Raw genomic sequence first — 17052 nt, 5'->3', positions numbered from 1 at the left:
CCAACACATTCATGAAAACACGGAGAACGTGTCATGTTCCCGACTGAACAGCGCCAGGCAACCAAGTGTCGGCACGTCCATTCCCCGGAGTGTGATGAGATGTCACTTCCCTTTTAAGACTCAGACTGACAATTATTGCCTGTCAACATTGCTTCATGGAAAGTCTGTCGTTGACGTCCCCGTGCTGAGCACTCAGTGCTCAACCGTAGGAGATCCACTTCGAGAACTATTCTTTGCGATATAAACTTCAGATGCATTTGCTGTCGTCTTGTTTATTTCGAGTCTGCGTTTCAGTGTATTCCAGACCATACTCTACATTTCCCATCACCACCATAGATCTCTCGTTACAGAAGGAATTACAACGTTAGCCGTTTGAGAAGGTTTGGTCTTTCATTGAAGACGAACAAATGATCGCTGGGAATTATTGCATCGCCTCCTGGTACGGCGGCTGCAATGCACAAGGTAGCCAGAGGCGGCAGCAGGATGCTGACTCAACCAGCTCCATCACGGGCACAACCCTCCCCAACATCGAGGACATCGTCAAGATGCGGTGCCTCGACAAGGCGGCATCCATCGCTGAGGCCGCTCGCCCAGGGAAAAACTCCCTGTTCATTTCTACCATTGGGGAAGAGGAACAAGAAACAAAAATCTCAGAGATTGAGAAACACCTTCTGCCCCGCCGGCATCATATTTTTGAATGTATGACACCGCGTCCACATTTTTGCAGTATTTATTCTCTTTTTGCATCTTACATTAATTTTGCATTCTTGCGACGTACTGATCATGCAAAGATACAAAGCCCAGGGCGGATAAGTCACAGATAATGAGTCAGGCGGTAAACATCCTATACAGTCCTTTGATACTGGGAGCGGGAGGCCTGAGAGTGACGGGAAAGAACATGGGGATCAGATAAGGGGAGATGGCAGGGGAGGAGTTATGAGAGAGCGAGAGTTTGGAGGGACGAGGGTAAAGAGAGAGCGAGATGCTGAGTAAGAGTGCCATAGGTAGAGAGAGGAGATTAGTGTAGGGGCAAGAGGCGGAGCGGATGGGTTTGTCAGAGTCTGGGAGAGAGCTGGAATTGGGGTAAGAGAATGATGCCACTTGATTTAACTCGGTTCCCCGGGATTTTGACAGAGATCCCGGATCTTTTCAGGAATATCCGGGAACAAAGCTGCAGGCTTCTCACAAATGAAACGGTGCTGATCATTTTTGCAACTTCCAAGCCAACTGAATTTACATTCACTGCATTCGAACTTTCCAGCGTTCACCTTGTACACGACGGTCGAGGACGCTTCCCTGTCAAGGGGAGATAAACAATTTCAAAAGGGACAACACAACTCCAGCAGACAGCCCGGTGTCAGTCCCCTGAATACTCCCACTGTCTCAATCTCTCCTCACCGACCGGTGTCAGTCCCCATAATACTCACTCTGACCCTCTCTCTCCACACATATCTGTTCCAGTTTCCAAAATACTGTCATTGACCCATTCTCCGCAGCGCAGTGTCAGTCCCCGAATAATCCCTTGCCCAACACTCTACTCACTGCGCTGTGTCTTTCCCCAAAATAACCCCACGATCACATCTTCTCCCCGCTGTACCCTGTCCCTCCTCAAATTACTCCCAGAGCCGAGGCCTCTCCCCACGACCTTGTCTCCGTTCCGAAGATACTCCCACAGACCCACTCTCTCCAAAGGAACCGTGTCTGTCCCCAAACTAATCACACTGCTCCACTCTCCCCACAGCCCTCTCAATCCCCAAAATACTCACACTGATACACTCTCTGTCCCAAGGCCTCAAAGCACTCGTACATCCTGCTCTCCACCCACAGCCCCGTGCCAGTTGCCAATATGATCCCACTGTCCAACCTTCTGCCTGCAGACATGTGCCAATCACCAAAACACTCTCACTTTCCACTCCCTTCCCACAGTCCATGACAGCCCACAGATTAAACCAACTGTCCGCTCCCTACCAAGAGCCCGTCTCGGTCCCCAAACCAACCGCATTGACTAATCTCACCCCACAGAGATTAGACACCCACCGTGTTAGTCTCAAATTAATCGCAGTACTCCACTCCCTGTCCCTCCCCAAATAGACCCACCGCAGCATTTGCTCTCCACGGACCCATGTTAGTCCCCAAAATAGTCCCCCTTTCCACTTTACTCCCTCAGACTGCGTTCGTCTCCAAATTAATCGAACTGCCCAGTCTGTTCCTGCAGGGGATGCAAGGCCACAGAATAATCCTACCGCCTTACACTCTCCCCATTGACCTGGTTCTGTCCTGAAAATATCCCCAGTGATCCAGCACATATGCATCCCCCAAAAGCACCACGTACCCCACTTCCCCCACAAACTTGTGTCAGTTCTCGAAATAAATCCCATTGCCCAATCCCTCTCCGAAACCGACATGACCCCAACTCTCACCCGGCTTTGCATGTTCCGATCCAGTATGAACTGTCTTCTCCGCGGACAGCGTTGTTAACAAAATTCTGTGAAGTTAAATTGCCATCATTAATGATTGAAATCGAGCACAATTTAAGGAGCATCATTTTATGTCTGACCTGGGGACTGTGTGATGGGACGGTGTGGAGGGAGATTCACGCTGTGCCTGACCCCGGCAGTGTGTGATGGGACGGTGTGGAGGGAGAGTCACTCTGTCTGACCCCGGGGTGTGTGATGGGACGGTGTAGAGGGGGATTCACTCTGAGTCTGACCCCGGGAGTGTGTGATGGGACGGTGTGGAGGGTGATTCACTCTGTGTTTGACCCTGGGTGTACATGAAGGGTCGGTGTGGAGGGAGATTCACTCGTTGTCTGACCTTGGGAGTGTGTGTTTGGACGGTGTGGAGGGAGATTCACTCTGTGTCTGACCCCGGGTATATAATTCGGCTGTGTGGAGGGAGATTCACTCGTTGTCTGACCTTGGGAGTGTGTGATGGAACGGTGTGGAGAGAGATTCACTCTGTGTCTGTCACCGGGAGAATGTGATGGGACGGTGTGGAGGTAGATTCACTCTGATATGGATATTTCTTCTGTCAATCTGTCACATACCTCTTCCTCGTTTGAATTTATTTCAAGAAGCTTTGAAGCAGAGATAGAACAAAGTTGCTTCGCCCCCTCGTAAGAACTTTCAAACGTGGAAATGAAATAACACAGGCCTTGATTTCTGATCCAGTCCTGGGAACACACTTTATCTGGAAATCAGGAACAAGGAACAGTATAGTCAATTACGTCAGCTGAGAGTCAGATACAGATAGAGGATAACTCCACACCGTCCCATCACAGAACAGTGGAGTCCAAAACGGAGTGAATCTCCCTCCATACCATCCCCTGACACACTGAAGTAGTCAGGCAGAGTGTAAAATCTGCTGCACACCGTCCTATCACACACACTGATGTCAGACACAGAGTGCAACACAGCCGTCACCGTCCCATCGCACACTCCCGTGGTTAGACAGAGTCAAACTGACTCGTCACCGTTCCATCACGCCCTCCCGCTGTCACACAGAGTAATGCTCCCTGCACTCAGTCCATTCTTAGACTCCCGTGGTCACACAGAATGAAGCTCCCTCCACACATTTCCATTATAGACTGTCGGGTCGGCCACAGACAGAATTTCTATCCACACTGTCAAGTCACACATACTCGTGGTCAGACAGAGAGCGCAGCTGCTAACAGAAACACCGGGTGTCAAACGCAGAATGCCAGTCCCTATGCAGCAATGCCAGACGCTGAGAGAAGCTGCCTCTGTAGCGCTGTATCATGCAATCCCGGGTACAGACACTAGGTGGCACTCTCTCCACCTGTCCATACACTCCTGGAGTGGGACATTGGGTGTCGTTCCACCCACACCGTCTCATCACACACACCGGGAGTCAGACTGTGAGTGTCTCTCCAATCGGACCTTCTCATTGCACATTCAGGAGATCGGCCACAGGGTATAGGAGCGGGAGAATGGCGGATGTTCTCTCACCTTTTCTGCTGGTCAGCAGCTGGCAGATTTGAGCCTTGGTTTCGTTGAGAGTTCTACACTTCAGTTCGAGGTGACTGAAGTTGTGACGGAGATCGGTTTGCGTTTGATGCTGATCGGAAAGATCGGTGCTCATGACCGAGAGGTTGCTTTCCAGGGCGAACAATTTGTTTTCAAGGATGGAGTGGTTTCTTTCGAGGATAAACAATGTATGTTCGAGGATGGAGACGTTGTTGCTTGGGACGGAAATGTTCTTTAGACAGGTGCTCTGGGAGAGATCCAAGACGGAATTATCTGATGTCATGGATTCCAGGGTTGAGTTCGGCTCGTGGATTTGTACTGGACATTGGCACTGGGTCCTGTTCATCTCCTGATGTTGCTCCCAAAGTCTCAGGTACTTTTGATCGGAGGCGAGCAGAGACTGACGGATCTGTAACACTGAGAGAAATGGTGAGGTGTGTGTCTGTGTCACGGTGATTCACGAGTCGGTCAACAGTGAGGGGAGTGTGGGTATCACGTTGTGGGTTGTGTCCGTGTCGTGGAGAGGGGTGTGTCTTTGTCACGGAGAGGAGATTGCCAGTGTTACGGAAAGGCTGTTTCAGTGTTCCTGTGAGGGATGTGTCAGTGTCACGGTGAAAGATGACTTCTCGTCACTCTGAGATGAATTTCTGTTTGATGGTGACGGGCGTGTCGGTGACATGGTGAAGTGCGTGTAATTGTCACGCTGCGAGGTGTGTCGGTGCCTGAAGCATTGTTGCAGCGACCGACTTTTAGATATCTGTATCAGCTGGATGAAGAATGACCCGCAACACCCAGGTTATTCCCTCCACTCTAACACTGGATCACTCACACAATGGCCGCTCCGGTTAAGTCTAACTCGTTGTTAGCCATCGCAAATTGCCCAAAAAATCGCTATGACAGAAGACTGCAAAAAGATCCCAAAAGGCCGGGTCAGGTTTTAAACCTCTTTCTGGCTCTCTGGAAAACAAGCGACTGCTCGCGATGACTTAAGCCCGCCGAAAAGTGCCATAAGGCCCCATGCATATCTTAAATCTCTTGCTGGCTCAGCACAGATCAGCTGGCAAAGTATTTACTGACTCTCCCTGTTTCATCCAGATGTTTTCACCTCCTTTGAGAAGACAACTATGATCAGAGAACTTCAGATTCCAGTTTAAGATCATTCTGGTGAATCTGACAGATTTCTGGCAAGGCGACAACCGCCTGGCACTCACCGCCAGTAAGACGAAAGAGCTTATTCTGGACTTCAGGAAGGTTAAGACGAAGGAACACATACCAAAATTCATAAAGGGATCAGAACTGGATAGAGTGAGCTGCTTCAAGTTCCTGGGTGTCAAGATCTCTGAGGATCTATCTGGTCCCAACATATCATTGTTGTTATAAAGAAGGCAAGACAGCGGCTATAATTTATTAGGAGTTGAAGGGATTTGGCACGTCAACAAATGCATTCCAAAACGTCTATAGTTGTACCGTGGAGAGCTTTCTGACAGACTGCATCACTGTCTGGCATGGAGGAGCTACTGTACAGGACCGAAAGTAGCAGCAGAATTTTCTGAGGCTTGTCAGCTTACAAAGTACCCAGGACAATATTAGTGAACGTTTTCCCTGGAAGGCAGAGACCATTATTAAGGACCTCCAGCAGCCAGGTACGCCCTCTTCTCACTCTTACAATCAGGAATGAGGAACAGGAGCCTGAATGTAAACACTCAGTGGATCAGGAATAGATCCTTCCCCTCCGCCGCCCGATTTCTAAATGGAACCTGAACACTTGGACACTACCTCACTTTTTAATATATCGAATTTCTGTTTTGCTCGATTTATCATCTATTCTATATACTAAAATGTATCTATCTATCTATTTATAATTATTTATTTGTTTGTTTGTTTAACTATTTATTTATTATTCTATGTTATCTATTAACTTGTAGCGGAAAACAAGGCATGTAGGCTGATAGAGAGGCTTGGCATTGTTGGCAAAATAAATGAAATCAAACCATTGGAGAGTATTGACAGAGGATCGTCAGGTGCAGAATCATTGTGGATCGAGTCACGGAACTGCAATGTTAAAAAGCCAAATATATCAAAGAGGAAATGAAATGTTTCTCCAGATATATAGAGTGTAAAAGAGAGCCGAGAGTAGATATTGGATCACTGGAAAATGATAGTAATGGGCGACAGGGTGATGGTGAAGGAACGGAATAAATATTTTGCTTCAGTATTTACTGTGAAAGGCACCAGCAGTATGCCTGAGGTTGGACACAGTCTGAGGACAGAAGGGAGTAACGGAGCCATGTGTAGAGAAGGTGCTGGAGAAAGTGAGGGGTGTGAAGGTGGATAAGTCATTTTAAATAGATTGTCTACACCCAGGGTTCTGAAGTGTTGGAGACAGTCTGAGGGCAGAAGTGAGTAACGGTGCCATGTGTAGAGAAGGTGCTGGAGAAAGTGAGGGGTGTGAAGGTGGATAAGTCATTTTAAATAGATAGTCTACACCCAGGGTTATGAAGTGTTTGAGACAGTCTGAGGGCAGAAGTGAGTAACGGTGCCATGTGTAGAGAAGGTGCTGGAGAAAGTGAGAGGTGTGAAGGTGGATAAGTCATTTTGAATAGATTGTCTACACCCAGGGTTCTGAAGGAGGCAGCTGAAGAAATCGTGGGTCATCACTCAGGCTTATTCAAGAAGAATTGGATTCTGCCCTGGTTCCGGAGACTCGGAAGTTGCAGGTGTCACTCCACCCCTCAACAACGGAGAGAGGCAGAGTTCTCTGAAGGTGAATATGCTGGTTGAGTCTGTGGTGAGGAAGGAAAATGAGACGCTAGCATTGATTTCGAGCGGACCAGAGCACAAAAGCAAGGATCTCATGTTGAGTCTTTATAAAGCCCTGGTGAGGCCTCAGGTGGAGTATTATGAGCTGCTGTGGGTCCCCTTATCTAAGAATGGATGTGTTGACGTTGGAGATGATTCAAAGGAGAATCACCAAAATGAATTCAGGCTTGTCGAATGAAGAACATGTCATAGCTCTGGGCCTGGACTCACTGGAGGTCAGAAGGGTGAAGTGGGAATCTCATTGAAACCCATCGGTGACACGAGGGTTCTGTGTCCGTGACCGTGTCACTGTCAGGGTGCTATTGTTGTCACGTTGATTGGCGAGTCGGAGTCAGCATGAAGGGGTGTTGGTGTGGGGCGTATCAGTGTCACGGTAATTAGCGTGTTGGTGTCAAAAGTGAGGGTTGTGTCGGCGTCACTGTGAGATTTTACGTGGTCACCTGAATCCACTCCGTTTCTTTACCGTCTGACTCCACACGGAGTCTGTTTGTCTCACCATGGATCGAGAGCCCGGCAACTATCGCGACGAGGACGGACGTAACGAGGCAGAGTAGGCAGATCTTACGGCACGGTCTATGTCTCGGCTCCTGTTCATGTGCAGCTGTGGAGAGACCATTCAGCGTGTACGTGAATTCAGCCGTGTCCCCCAGTGGGATTCCCTTCCACCCGCCACCCGCGCTCTCTCCTTCCACCACGATCACCCCCTCCCGCCTCTCTCAATCTCATCCACTTTCCAGCCGGCGTCTTTGACAATCCCAAATCCTGTACTCGGCAAAGACTGTCTAATGTCTGATTGATTTTTCGTAGTTGTAAATTGTTCAGAGATTGGTAAATATTTGAATAAAGATTTGATGATAAATGTATTGTGAATACTGAGCTTTCGACTTTGAGTTGGCCTGCCCACACGAGCCAGAGGAAGTGACGCATGGGATTTATTCTCGCTCGTGGTCTGAGACTAATCGTGTTCCGCAGTGACCTGCCCGGGACCTCTGGCATTTTTGATGTATCGGACAGACAAGGATGAAACTGGAATTGGGTGGGTTGTAAACTTGCGAATCGCCCAAAGTTTGGTGATATTGTGGACTGTGTGGAAGATCGCCCACGGATTCAGTGGGATATCGATCAGTTGTAACTGTGGATGAGGAAAAGGGAGATGGAGTTTAACCCGGGTAAGTGTGAGGTTTTGCACTTTGCCAAGTCAAATGTAAAGGGGCAGGGCAGGGTAAGAACAGAGTTAACGGCAGGTATTTTAAATGCCGACCTGCAAAGGGATCTTGCGTTGATGGTACAGGTAGGTAGGGCGTTAAAGAATTGACTTCTGACGGGCCTTTGTCTTTGTCCCTCTCATGCGAGATTCATTCACAAGCTTGCGATGCACGTCAGTGACAAGTGGCATTGGGCACGGATCCGCACTGAGACCTTTGCTGTCTGTGGGGAAAACTCGGATGAAAACCGGGATAATAATCTCGGCTTTGCCTGTTCAGGGCATTCCGCCTGGTAGACTTGGAAACTGGATTATTCTTATCACAGAGAGAAGGCCGAGCAAGCAGTTCAGCACATAACAGACTCACAGTATTTTCTCGAGTACATTCCCTTCTGTTACTGGGCATTTCAACTCTGAGTAAAAAAAAAATAAGGTGCTGTCAGTCTACTCTGTCTGTGTCTCTGATAATCTTATAAACCTCTGTCCTATCTCCTCGCATCTTCCGCCGCTCCAGGGAAAACAACCCAAGTGCCGGACCTCTCGTTGTAACACACGTCATCGAATCCGGGCGGCGTCCTGTTGACCCTCTCTGGAGGCTCTCCAAAGCCCCGACATACTTCCGATAATGTGGTGACCGGAACTCTACACAATGCGCCTGATACAGCTCAATCTGAGCATTATAATGTTGCATCATAACCTCCTGACTTGCTGACATAACGCCCCGACTAATAAAGGTACCATGGCATTCGACTTCTCAAACATCCTATCAAACTGTGTAGCCACGAGCAATGACACTGGGCCCCAAGATCCCACTGCTCTGGGCGTTGGCTTTAATAGTGAGCCTTCTCTTCGCATTTGTCATACCAAAGAACAAAATTTTCCGTTTTTACTGGGTTAATCTGCATCTGCCCTTTCTCCAACCCATATCTGTAAATGATCCATATCCCAGTGAATATCCCAGTTTGGGCTCCTTATTTAAGAAAGGATGTGCTGACATTGGAGAGTGTTCAGAGAATATTCACTAGAATCATTCCGGGAATGATAGGGTCAACATATGAGAGGGTAACATTTGAGGAACGTTTGACCGCTCTTGGACTGTACTCCTTGGAGTTTAGAAGAATGAGCGGGGACCGCATAGAAACATATCGAATGCTGAAAGGCCTGGACAGAGTGGATGTGGCAAAGTTGTTTCCCATGGTGGGGGAGTCTAGAACGAGAGGACATGACTTGAGAATTGCAGGGCGCCCATTCAGAACAGAGATGTGATTTTTTGTCCAGAGGGTGCTGAATCTGAGGTGAATTTGTTGCCACGGGTGGCAGTGGAGGCCAAGTCATTGGGTGTATTTAAGGCAGAGATTGATAAGTATCTGAGTAAACAGGGCATCAAAGGTTATGGTGAGAAGACGGGGGAATGGGACTAAAGGGGAGATTGGATCAGCTCATGATGAAATGGCGGAGCAGACTAAATGGGCCGAATGGCCGACTTCTGGTCCTTAGTCTTATGGTCTTCTGGAATATTTTCCACAGCACCACTTATCTTCGGCCCATTTGCAAACCCACTAACCCACTGATCTACATTGTCTCCAGATTATTTATATACATCACAGACAGGAGAGATCCCAGTTACATCTATAGATACAGGTCACTTTATTGGAGAACAAGGCAAATCAATCACAAAGTGCAGAATAAAGTGTCACGCGTACAGAGGAAAAGAGGTGCAGGCGGACAGTGAGGTCACGATCAGGGAGATTGTGAGGTGAAGAGTCCATCCTATCTTGCTAGGGGACGGTTCAGCAGTCTGATATCAGCCGGGCATCAACGGCCCAGATGGTAAACTACTCTGGAGGATGATGTGGAGCCCATGGAGATCTATGGGATCCATTTGGTTATCGAGGACCCAAAGGTAGGGATGGTAGATGTAATGTGCATAGATTTAAACGACGGCACAGATGTCTTGACTTACAGACATTAAATGTCGATGGTCCTTTCCCAGGGTAGAAGCCCGTCTTAATGGTGTTCACCAGGGAAACTCGGGTGGATCCAGTGATCATTGTGAACTCTATTTACCATTTGTGGCAGATTATACAAGGTGCGGTTGGTAATCTTCAGACGGAACTAACGTTGGTTGCTTGGTAAACTGAGAATATAGCTATCTCAATAGTGGTATCTCGATTGGCTGGGGAGCTGTGCCGAGGAGGTAAACGCAATTTAGAATAGAGAAGTGCGAGCTATCGAATTTCAGTATGACAACCTAGATGGCACATTGGGGAGAGGGGACTCCAGGAAAGTGATGTAGAACAGAGGGACCCAAGATACAGGAACACCATTCCTTAAAAGTGGAGTAACACGTAGGCCGAGAAACTAGGGAGTGTTGTAGATCAGAGGGACTCAGGGGTACAGGGCCACGGTTCCCTGAAAGTGAAGACATGGGTAGACAGGGACCATGGCGAGTGTTGTAGAACAGAGGGACACAGGAGTACAAGGATACGGTTCCCTGGAAGTGGAGTCATGGGTAGACAGGGACCATGGGGAGTATTGTAGAATAGAGGGACCCAGGGCTACCGGGACACTGTTCCCTGGAAGTGGAGTCACGGGTAGACAGGGACCATGGGAAGTGTTGTGGAACAGATGGACCCAGGTGTACAAGGATACGGTTCCCTGAGAGTGGAGTCAGAGGCTGATAGGAACCCTGGGGTGTGTTGTAGAACAGAGGGACCCAAGGCTACAGGGACATGGTTCCCTGGAGGTAAAGTCACAGAGAGATGGTGCGCTGAAGAAGTCAAAGAAGAGTGGGGAACGAGTGGGAGAAGATGATGGAAAGGGGACCGAGAGGGAGAGACAGATGGAGTGAAGAGTGACAGAAGGTGAGAGACAGGAAGAGAGGAGGGAGAGGACGGAGAGAGAGAGAGAGCTGTAAAAGGGGAGAGTGGAGAAAGGGGGAAAGGAGGAAGAGGGGGTGTGGGTGAAAGAGGAATGAAGGGGAGAAGGAGGGGAAGAGAGAGGAGAGAGGGGATGACAGAGGGGGGAAATCGGTGTGGGAAAGGAAGAGAGGGGAAGTGAATGGACAGTGTAAGAAAGAAAGGAACAGAGAAGAGGAGAGGGGAACAGATAAAGGGAGAGTGGGGAGGTAGGAAGCAGAAGTGGAAAGAGGGAATAGTGGGATTAGAAACGAGAGAGAGTGGATATTAAAATGTTATCGAAATCTCCCCCTCATCACCGCCTCTCCCATTCCCGTTCGCATCTAAACATTCCTTCAATGGTTCTTCTAAATCACCTGTCATCACCCAGTGATCACTCCTCACTGTCCCTTCCCCCGCAGCGTCCCTCCAACGACATTCACACCACGACCCCCTTCCCACGGCATTTTCTTCTCCCACGCCACCCTCTCCTTACATCTTTGTTAACGCTGCCCCCACAGAGTCACTGCCACGGCGATCCCTACACCCCGTTCTTCCACACACACACCGCCACCCGTTCACTGTGCTCCCTCTTCAATCCCGCTCTCATGAGTTCCCTCTCAATCAGGGAATCACTCCTGTCAGCTCCACGCTTGTGCTGAGATTTCTCAACAGCATTGGACACGCCACCTAAACACAGCCCAAGCAACGAAGATGAAACTGACGTCCATCTGTCCGGAGACGGGGCTCAGGCAGGGCCGGGAAATTAGGTCCAACGTACCACACACCAGGTTCAGCTCGGCACAGTGCAATGAGGGTCGGAAACAGAGTGAATATACCTCCACCCCGTCCCTTCACACACTCCCGGGGTCTGACACAGAGTGAATCTCCCACCACACCGTCCCATCACACACTCCCGGGGTCCGACACAGAGTGAAACTCCCTCCACACCGTCCCATCACACACTCCCGGGGTCAGACACAGAGTGAATATCCCTCCACACCGTCCCATCGCACACTCCCGGGGTCAGACACAGAGTGAATCTCCCTCCACACCATCCCATCACACACTCCCGGGGTCCGGCACAGAGTAAAGCTCAGTCCACAGCGTTCCAGCAAACACTCCAGGACTCAGCCAGAGAGCTAAACTCCCTCCACCTGTCCGATCAAACGCACCCGTGCTTAGACACGTAATGGAGCTCTCTCCCTTCATCTTTCTGCCCCACTCACCTCTGGAAGGAGACCGTGATTCCATCTTGGCGAATTTTGCATTCATGGAAGTATCGCTCAGTCCTCCTGTCGAGGATCCTCTGCGTCTCTGAGCTCAGCGAGGGGAAGTAACCGTTGTCAGAGGATGCCCGTGTTGATAAGGGGATCAGAGCGACACAAACAAACACCGGATGAGCAGCTGATAAAGAGACCAGGGGGAGGAGAGAGATTGAGGATGTTGGGGAGGGTGATCGAGTGAGTCGAGGGTGGCGCGGCAATGAGTAGTGAGAGTGGGGAGATAGGGGGGAGGGAGAGAGATTGGTGTTGCCGGAGAGAGAGAAGCGGCTAACAGGGGGCAGTCTGGTTGGAGAGAAAGAGAGCAGGGGGAGTGTGAGGCGTGACCTGGGAAAGTAAGAGATGGAGACAGCAAACGTGAGGATCGGGAGACTTGGAGAGGGACTGAGAGACAGAGGGAGTAAAGAGAGGGCGAGCAAACGGGGGAAAGAGAGATTAAGAGATGGAATGTGAGGAACGGAGAGGAGAAGGGGGACGAGAGGGAGAGCGGGATGGGTGAAGAGGGGCTCATGGAAGGGAGGAGTGAAGGAGAGAGAATGACGATGGAGGGAGAGAGTTCTCGAATGAGCGGGACAGAGAGGAAATAATTTGAGCGAGTGGAGTGGGGAGGGAGGGGACTAGAGACAGAGAGGACAGGAGCAATGAAGTGGAATTGGAGGGAATCTCGGTGAGATTTGTGTCACTAATACAGAGAATCCATGGTCCTGGAGATTTACATCGCCCCGGCGGTTCCTGGTTTGATCGTCGGACGCTTCCACTGCTCCGGCTCATCCCCTCTGTCCATGAAAAACCGCGGCCCCGGGACAAACACCCAAATCCCACCGAGGTGAGTGAGGAACACTCACCCTCCCCCCTTCTCTTGCCGTCTCTGACTGTGTGTCTCTGTCTCTCCGTGAAGAATCACAAAACCAGGACAAGTACATCTCGGCACACGGAAAGGTGAGGGCCAGAGTGGAGTCCTCGCCTCCTCCCTCCGCAATTCCCTACCCGCCTTCCGGCTCCTCTGTATCTTCCTCTCCCGCTCCCCTCGTTTTACCTCCCCTCTCCCTTTCTATTCTCACTCTCTCTCCACCGTGTCTCTGTCTCCCGCCTCCCTACCCGCTACGCCATGTTTATCTCTCTCTATCTCACCCTCTCTGTCTATTCTCCTCCCTCACCGTAACAGCTCTATCTCCTCCTTCTCTGTCTCTATATCTCTCTGCATTCTGCCCACACCGTAATATCACTGTAACATCTCTATCACCGCCCCCCCCCCCCCCCCACACACACACACTATCGCTGACCCAGCTATCTTTATCAGGCAGTAGCAAGCCCAGGGAACTGGAACATCAGCCGATCATTGGCTGAGGAATGGGGATGAAACCTGGGTCAAGTTCCTACGCTGTCCTGGATTTGTTTCCTGGGTTTCTGCACCTAAGTTACAGGGAAAGGTTGAACAAATTAGGTCTTTATTCTTTGGAGCATAGAAGGTTGAGGGGGGACTTGATAGAGGTATTTAAAATTATGAGGGGGTTAGAGTTGACATGGTTAGGCTTTTTTCTTTGAGAGTAGCGGAGATTCAAACAAGAGGACATGAGTTGAGATTTAGGGGGCAAAAGTTTAGGGGTAACACGAGCGGGAATTTCTTTACTCATAGTAGCTGCGTGGAACGAGCTTCCAGTAGAAATGGTAGATGAAGGTTCGATATTGTCATTAAAAATCAATAGGTATATGGACAGGAAAGGAATGGAGGGTTATGGGCTGAGTGCAGGTCGGTGGGACTAGGTGAGATTAAGCGTTCGGCACGGACTGGAAGGACCGAGATGGCCTGTTTCCATGCTGTAATTGTTATAGGGTTAACCTCAAACTCCATGACGCAAAAGCCTTCACAGAACACATCAGCTCGGTGGATGAAAACATTAAATTTACACCGGACGCGTCGAGAACAATGGACTGCCTTTTTTTAGACTGTGGAGTCCTTATCAAAGGAAATGGACATCTGGATATTGAAGTTTACAGGAAACCAACACGGACAGATCACCATCTACGGTTTGACTCTGATCACCCATTAGAACATAATTGTGGGTTATCAGAACAGAACATCGCGGCGCCGAGTGTAAGCCCACCAATATTACAGCTAAAGACAGGGAGCGCAGGTATTTGAGAGAAGTCTTGAAGGCGTGCGCTACCCGGACTGGCCATTCGTCAAGACAGCAACAACAAAAATAAACATCAGGGACGTCAGCCCAGCAGACAGCCGTAAGCAGCAAAGCAAACGGAAAAACAGAGTCTTGCCATCCGAAGCTGGAGCTTCAGAGAAACTCAGAAGGGTTTTCAACTACCACCCCTCCTTCTCCACTCCCTCTCCCTCCATCCCACACCCTTCTCTTTCTCACCATCCCTATATAACTTTTTCAACCAACTACCTCTCCCTATATCTCTGTGTCCTCTCTCTCTCAAACTCCTGCTGTCACATGTTGACTATCCTGTTCTCTCCCTCTCCAGCTCGTTCCGTCTCTCTATTCTCTCTATCCCTCTGCCTTTCCATCTCACTGCACTCCTCACTGGGCCGTCTCTGAATATCTCCCCTCTTCCTTTCTCCCCTATCCTTTCAACCCTCCTTTATCTCTTCCCTCTCTCTCCCATTCCCAAAGTTAGTGTCAGGCTTTTTCTATTCGTCCAATGGGATCGCAGGTGATAGGCACGTCTTACATAGAAACATGGAAAACCTACTGCGCAGTACAGGCAATTCGGCCCACAAAGCTGTCCCGAACATGTCCCCACCTTAGAACTACCTACGGTTTACCCATAGCCCTCTATTTTCTAAGCTCCATTTGGCCATCCAGGAGTTTCTTAAAAGACCCTATCGTTTTCGCCCCCACCACCGCCGCCGATGGCCCATTCCACGCATTCACGACTCTCTGCATTAAAAAATTCCGACATCTCCTCTAAACCTACGTCCAAGCACGTTAAAACTATACTTCTCATGTCTTGTCTCATCCACTTAATTTAATATCCCTCAGCAGAGAGCAACTCCTTCAATTATGGAAGCAGTGGATCAGCTGCGTGAAGCTCCTGCTGAACCTTTCACACTGCGGAATATCAATATCCACGAATCGACATTGATCGTTGTGTTCATAAAATAACGTGGAAATCCTTTCTCCGTCATGCAGTTAGCATTGAGCATTGGGAATGTATTCATCACCTCATAACGTTGCTGGAAATTTGAATTCAATTGGAATAAATCAACAGAATAAAATCCCTCCTCCCACTTTGTCTGGGAAGTTGCAGCGACAGGGACATTTCAGTTGTTTCAGTCGGGATGTTCAGGTGTGTAAGCCTACAGACCGGTCTGCTCCGGACCAACAACGACTTGACCTGCTGCAATTTCTATCTGCGTTTGCACAGCTGTGTACAGTCCGTCGTTGCTGATGTTTACACAATATAGTTACTGTTCTATAGATTCGCTAAGTATACCCGCACAAAAAAAAAGAAAAAAAAAATCTCGGTGTTATGTAAGATGACAAGTAGGCACTCTGATAATAGACTTTACTTTATGCTGGTGGAACACAGCAGGCCAGGCAGCATCTATAGGGAGAAGCGCTGTCGACGTTTCGGGCCGAGACCTTAAACGTCGACAGCACTTCTCCCTGTAGATGCTGCCTGGCCTGCTGTGTTCCACCAGCATTTTGTGTGTGTTGTTGTTTGAATTTCCAGCATCTGCAGATTTCCTCGTGTTTACTCTGATAGTAGATTTTACTTTGGAATTTGAACTGGAATGTCAAGGCTTTGAAGACGGTGCAGACGAGTTTATAAGGGCATGGACTATAACATGAATTTGGATAAACTTGGGTTATTTTCTCTGGAGGGGAGGAGAAGGAAGGTACAGATTACAAGTTCATGAGAAGCATGGACGTAGTAAACGGACAGTATATTTTTCGCAGTTGAAATATCAAACAAAAGAGGGCTTACATTTTAAGTGAGACGTGACAATTGCAATCGGGATATGGGGGGTAGTTTTTTTTAACGCACTGTAGATCATGCCTGGAATACGTTGCTTGGGATGGTGGGTGAAGAAGGTACATTAGGGATTTTAAAGAGATACTAATATAGGTACAACTGTTTACATTAAGCGGAGGAAGATTTAGGGTAAGTTATTTTTTAATAAATTCCCACAGAGAGAGGGGAAGTCAAGAATGCCCTGCCGAGGGTTATTATGGAGCACATGCATGAAGAACAATTAAGAGACTCTCAGAAAAGCACAGGGACGACAGAAATATGGAAGTTTATAGGCTGTGAGTGGGGAGAGGTATGAGGTAGTTCAGGCGCAGTGGAGGGATTTAGGGGGCTGGCGCAGGTAGAGTGCTGGGGTCAGCGAGGAGAGTTCGGCAGGAGAGCCGAGTGAGTTGCGGTGGTGGGGGAAGGGGGTGTTTCGGGCATGCAGAGTGCGGGCCGGTGGTGGGAAGCGAGGAGAGCGCAGTCGCCGGAGGTGGGGAACGAGATCCTGGGCATTATACTCTTAAGGCAGATACATTCCAGATTTTTAAGAGACTTTCATAGGTATGGGGAAGATGCGACAATGGAGAGTAATGGGCTGTGCAGTACGGAAGGGGTGTGACACCGCAGCAGCGAGAGAGCGCGGATATGGTGGGTGCAAGATAAGCGCGGCATACTATAACAAGGACAGTAGGCCGGTGGCAGGTGCAAAGAGTGAACCCAGGCGCAGAGGCGTGCAAGTTGAGCAGGCGGATGGGGGCGGGAGAGCGTGGGGAGTTAGCGAGGAGAGCGCAGGTTAGGGAGCGAGGAGATAATGGGAGAGTTATCGAGCGAGGAGAGCGCGGGTTAGGGAGCGAGGAGATAATGGGAGAGGTATGGAGCGAGGA

The 17052-nt window shown here is 49.3% G+C and overlaps 1 protein-coding gene across 1 annotated transcript; it reads right to left on the bottom strand.

The window, feature by feature from the left end:
- Positions 1-575: 575 nt before the first annotated feature.
- On the bottom strand, positions 576-12223 carry LOC140719862 (uncharacterized). Its single transcript, XM_073034785.1, has 6 exons — positions 12137-12223; positions 7303-7407; positions 3969-4403; positions 3047-3189; positions 2421-2485; positions 576-1296 (listed from the first exon to the last, which is right to left on the bottom strand). The coding sequence occupies exons 1-6, from the start codon at positions 12180-12182 to the stop codon at positions 1107-1109; spliced, it is 984 nt and encodes a 327-aa protein (XP_072890886.1). The 5' UTR covers positions 12183-12223; the 3' UTR covers positions 576-1106.
- Between the last annotated feature and the right edge of the window lie 4829 nt (positions 12224-17052).

Source organism: Hemitrygon akajei, unplaced genomic scaffold (assembly GCF_048418815.1).
Source record: "Hemitrygon akajei unplaced genomic scaffold, sHemAka1.3 Scf000033, whole genome shotgun sequence".
NCBI classification, from domain to species: domain Eukaryota; kingdom Metazoa; phylum Chordata; class Chondrichthyes; order Myliobatiformes; family Dasyatidae; genus Hemitrygon; species Hemitrygon akajei.
The sequence above is the reverse complement of the archived record's forward strand: the minus strand, read 5'-3'. Positions and strand labels throughout refer to the sequence as shown.

Bases quoted from the DNA above. Each gene is read 5' to 3' on its own strand.
- LOC140719862 (XM_073034785.1), bottom strand. From the start codon at position 12,182: ATGAATGCAAAATTCGCCAAGATGGAATCACGGTCTCCTTCCAGAG. The intron at 7,408-12,136 runs GTGAGTGGGGCA...GTCTCTCCACAG, and splicing joins ATCACGGTCTCCTTCCAGAG to CTGCACATGAACAGGAGCCG. The intron at 4,404-7,302 runs GTGAGACAAACA...CATTTCTCTCAG, and splicing joins TGCCGGGCTCTCGATCCATG to TGTTACAGATCCGTCAGTCT.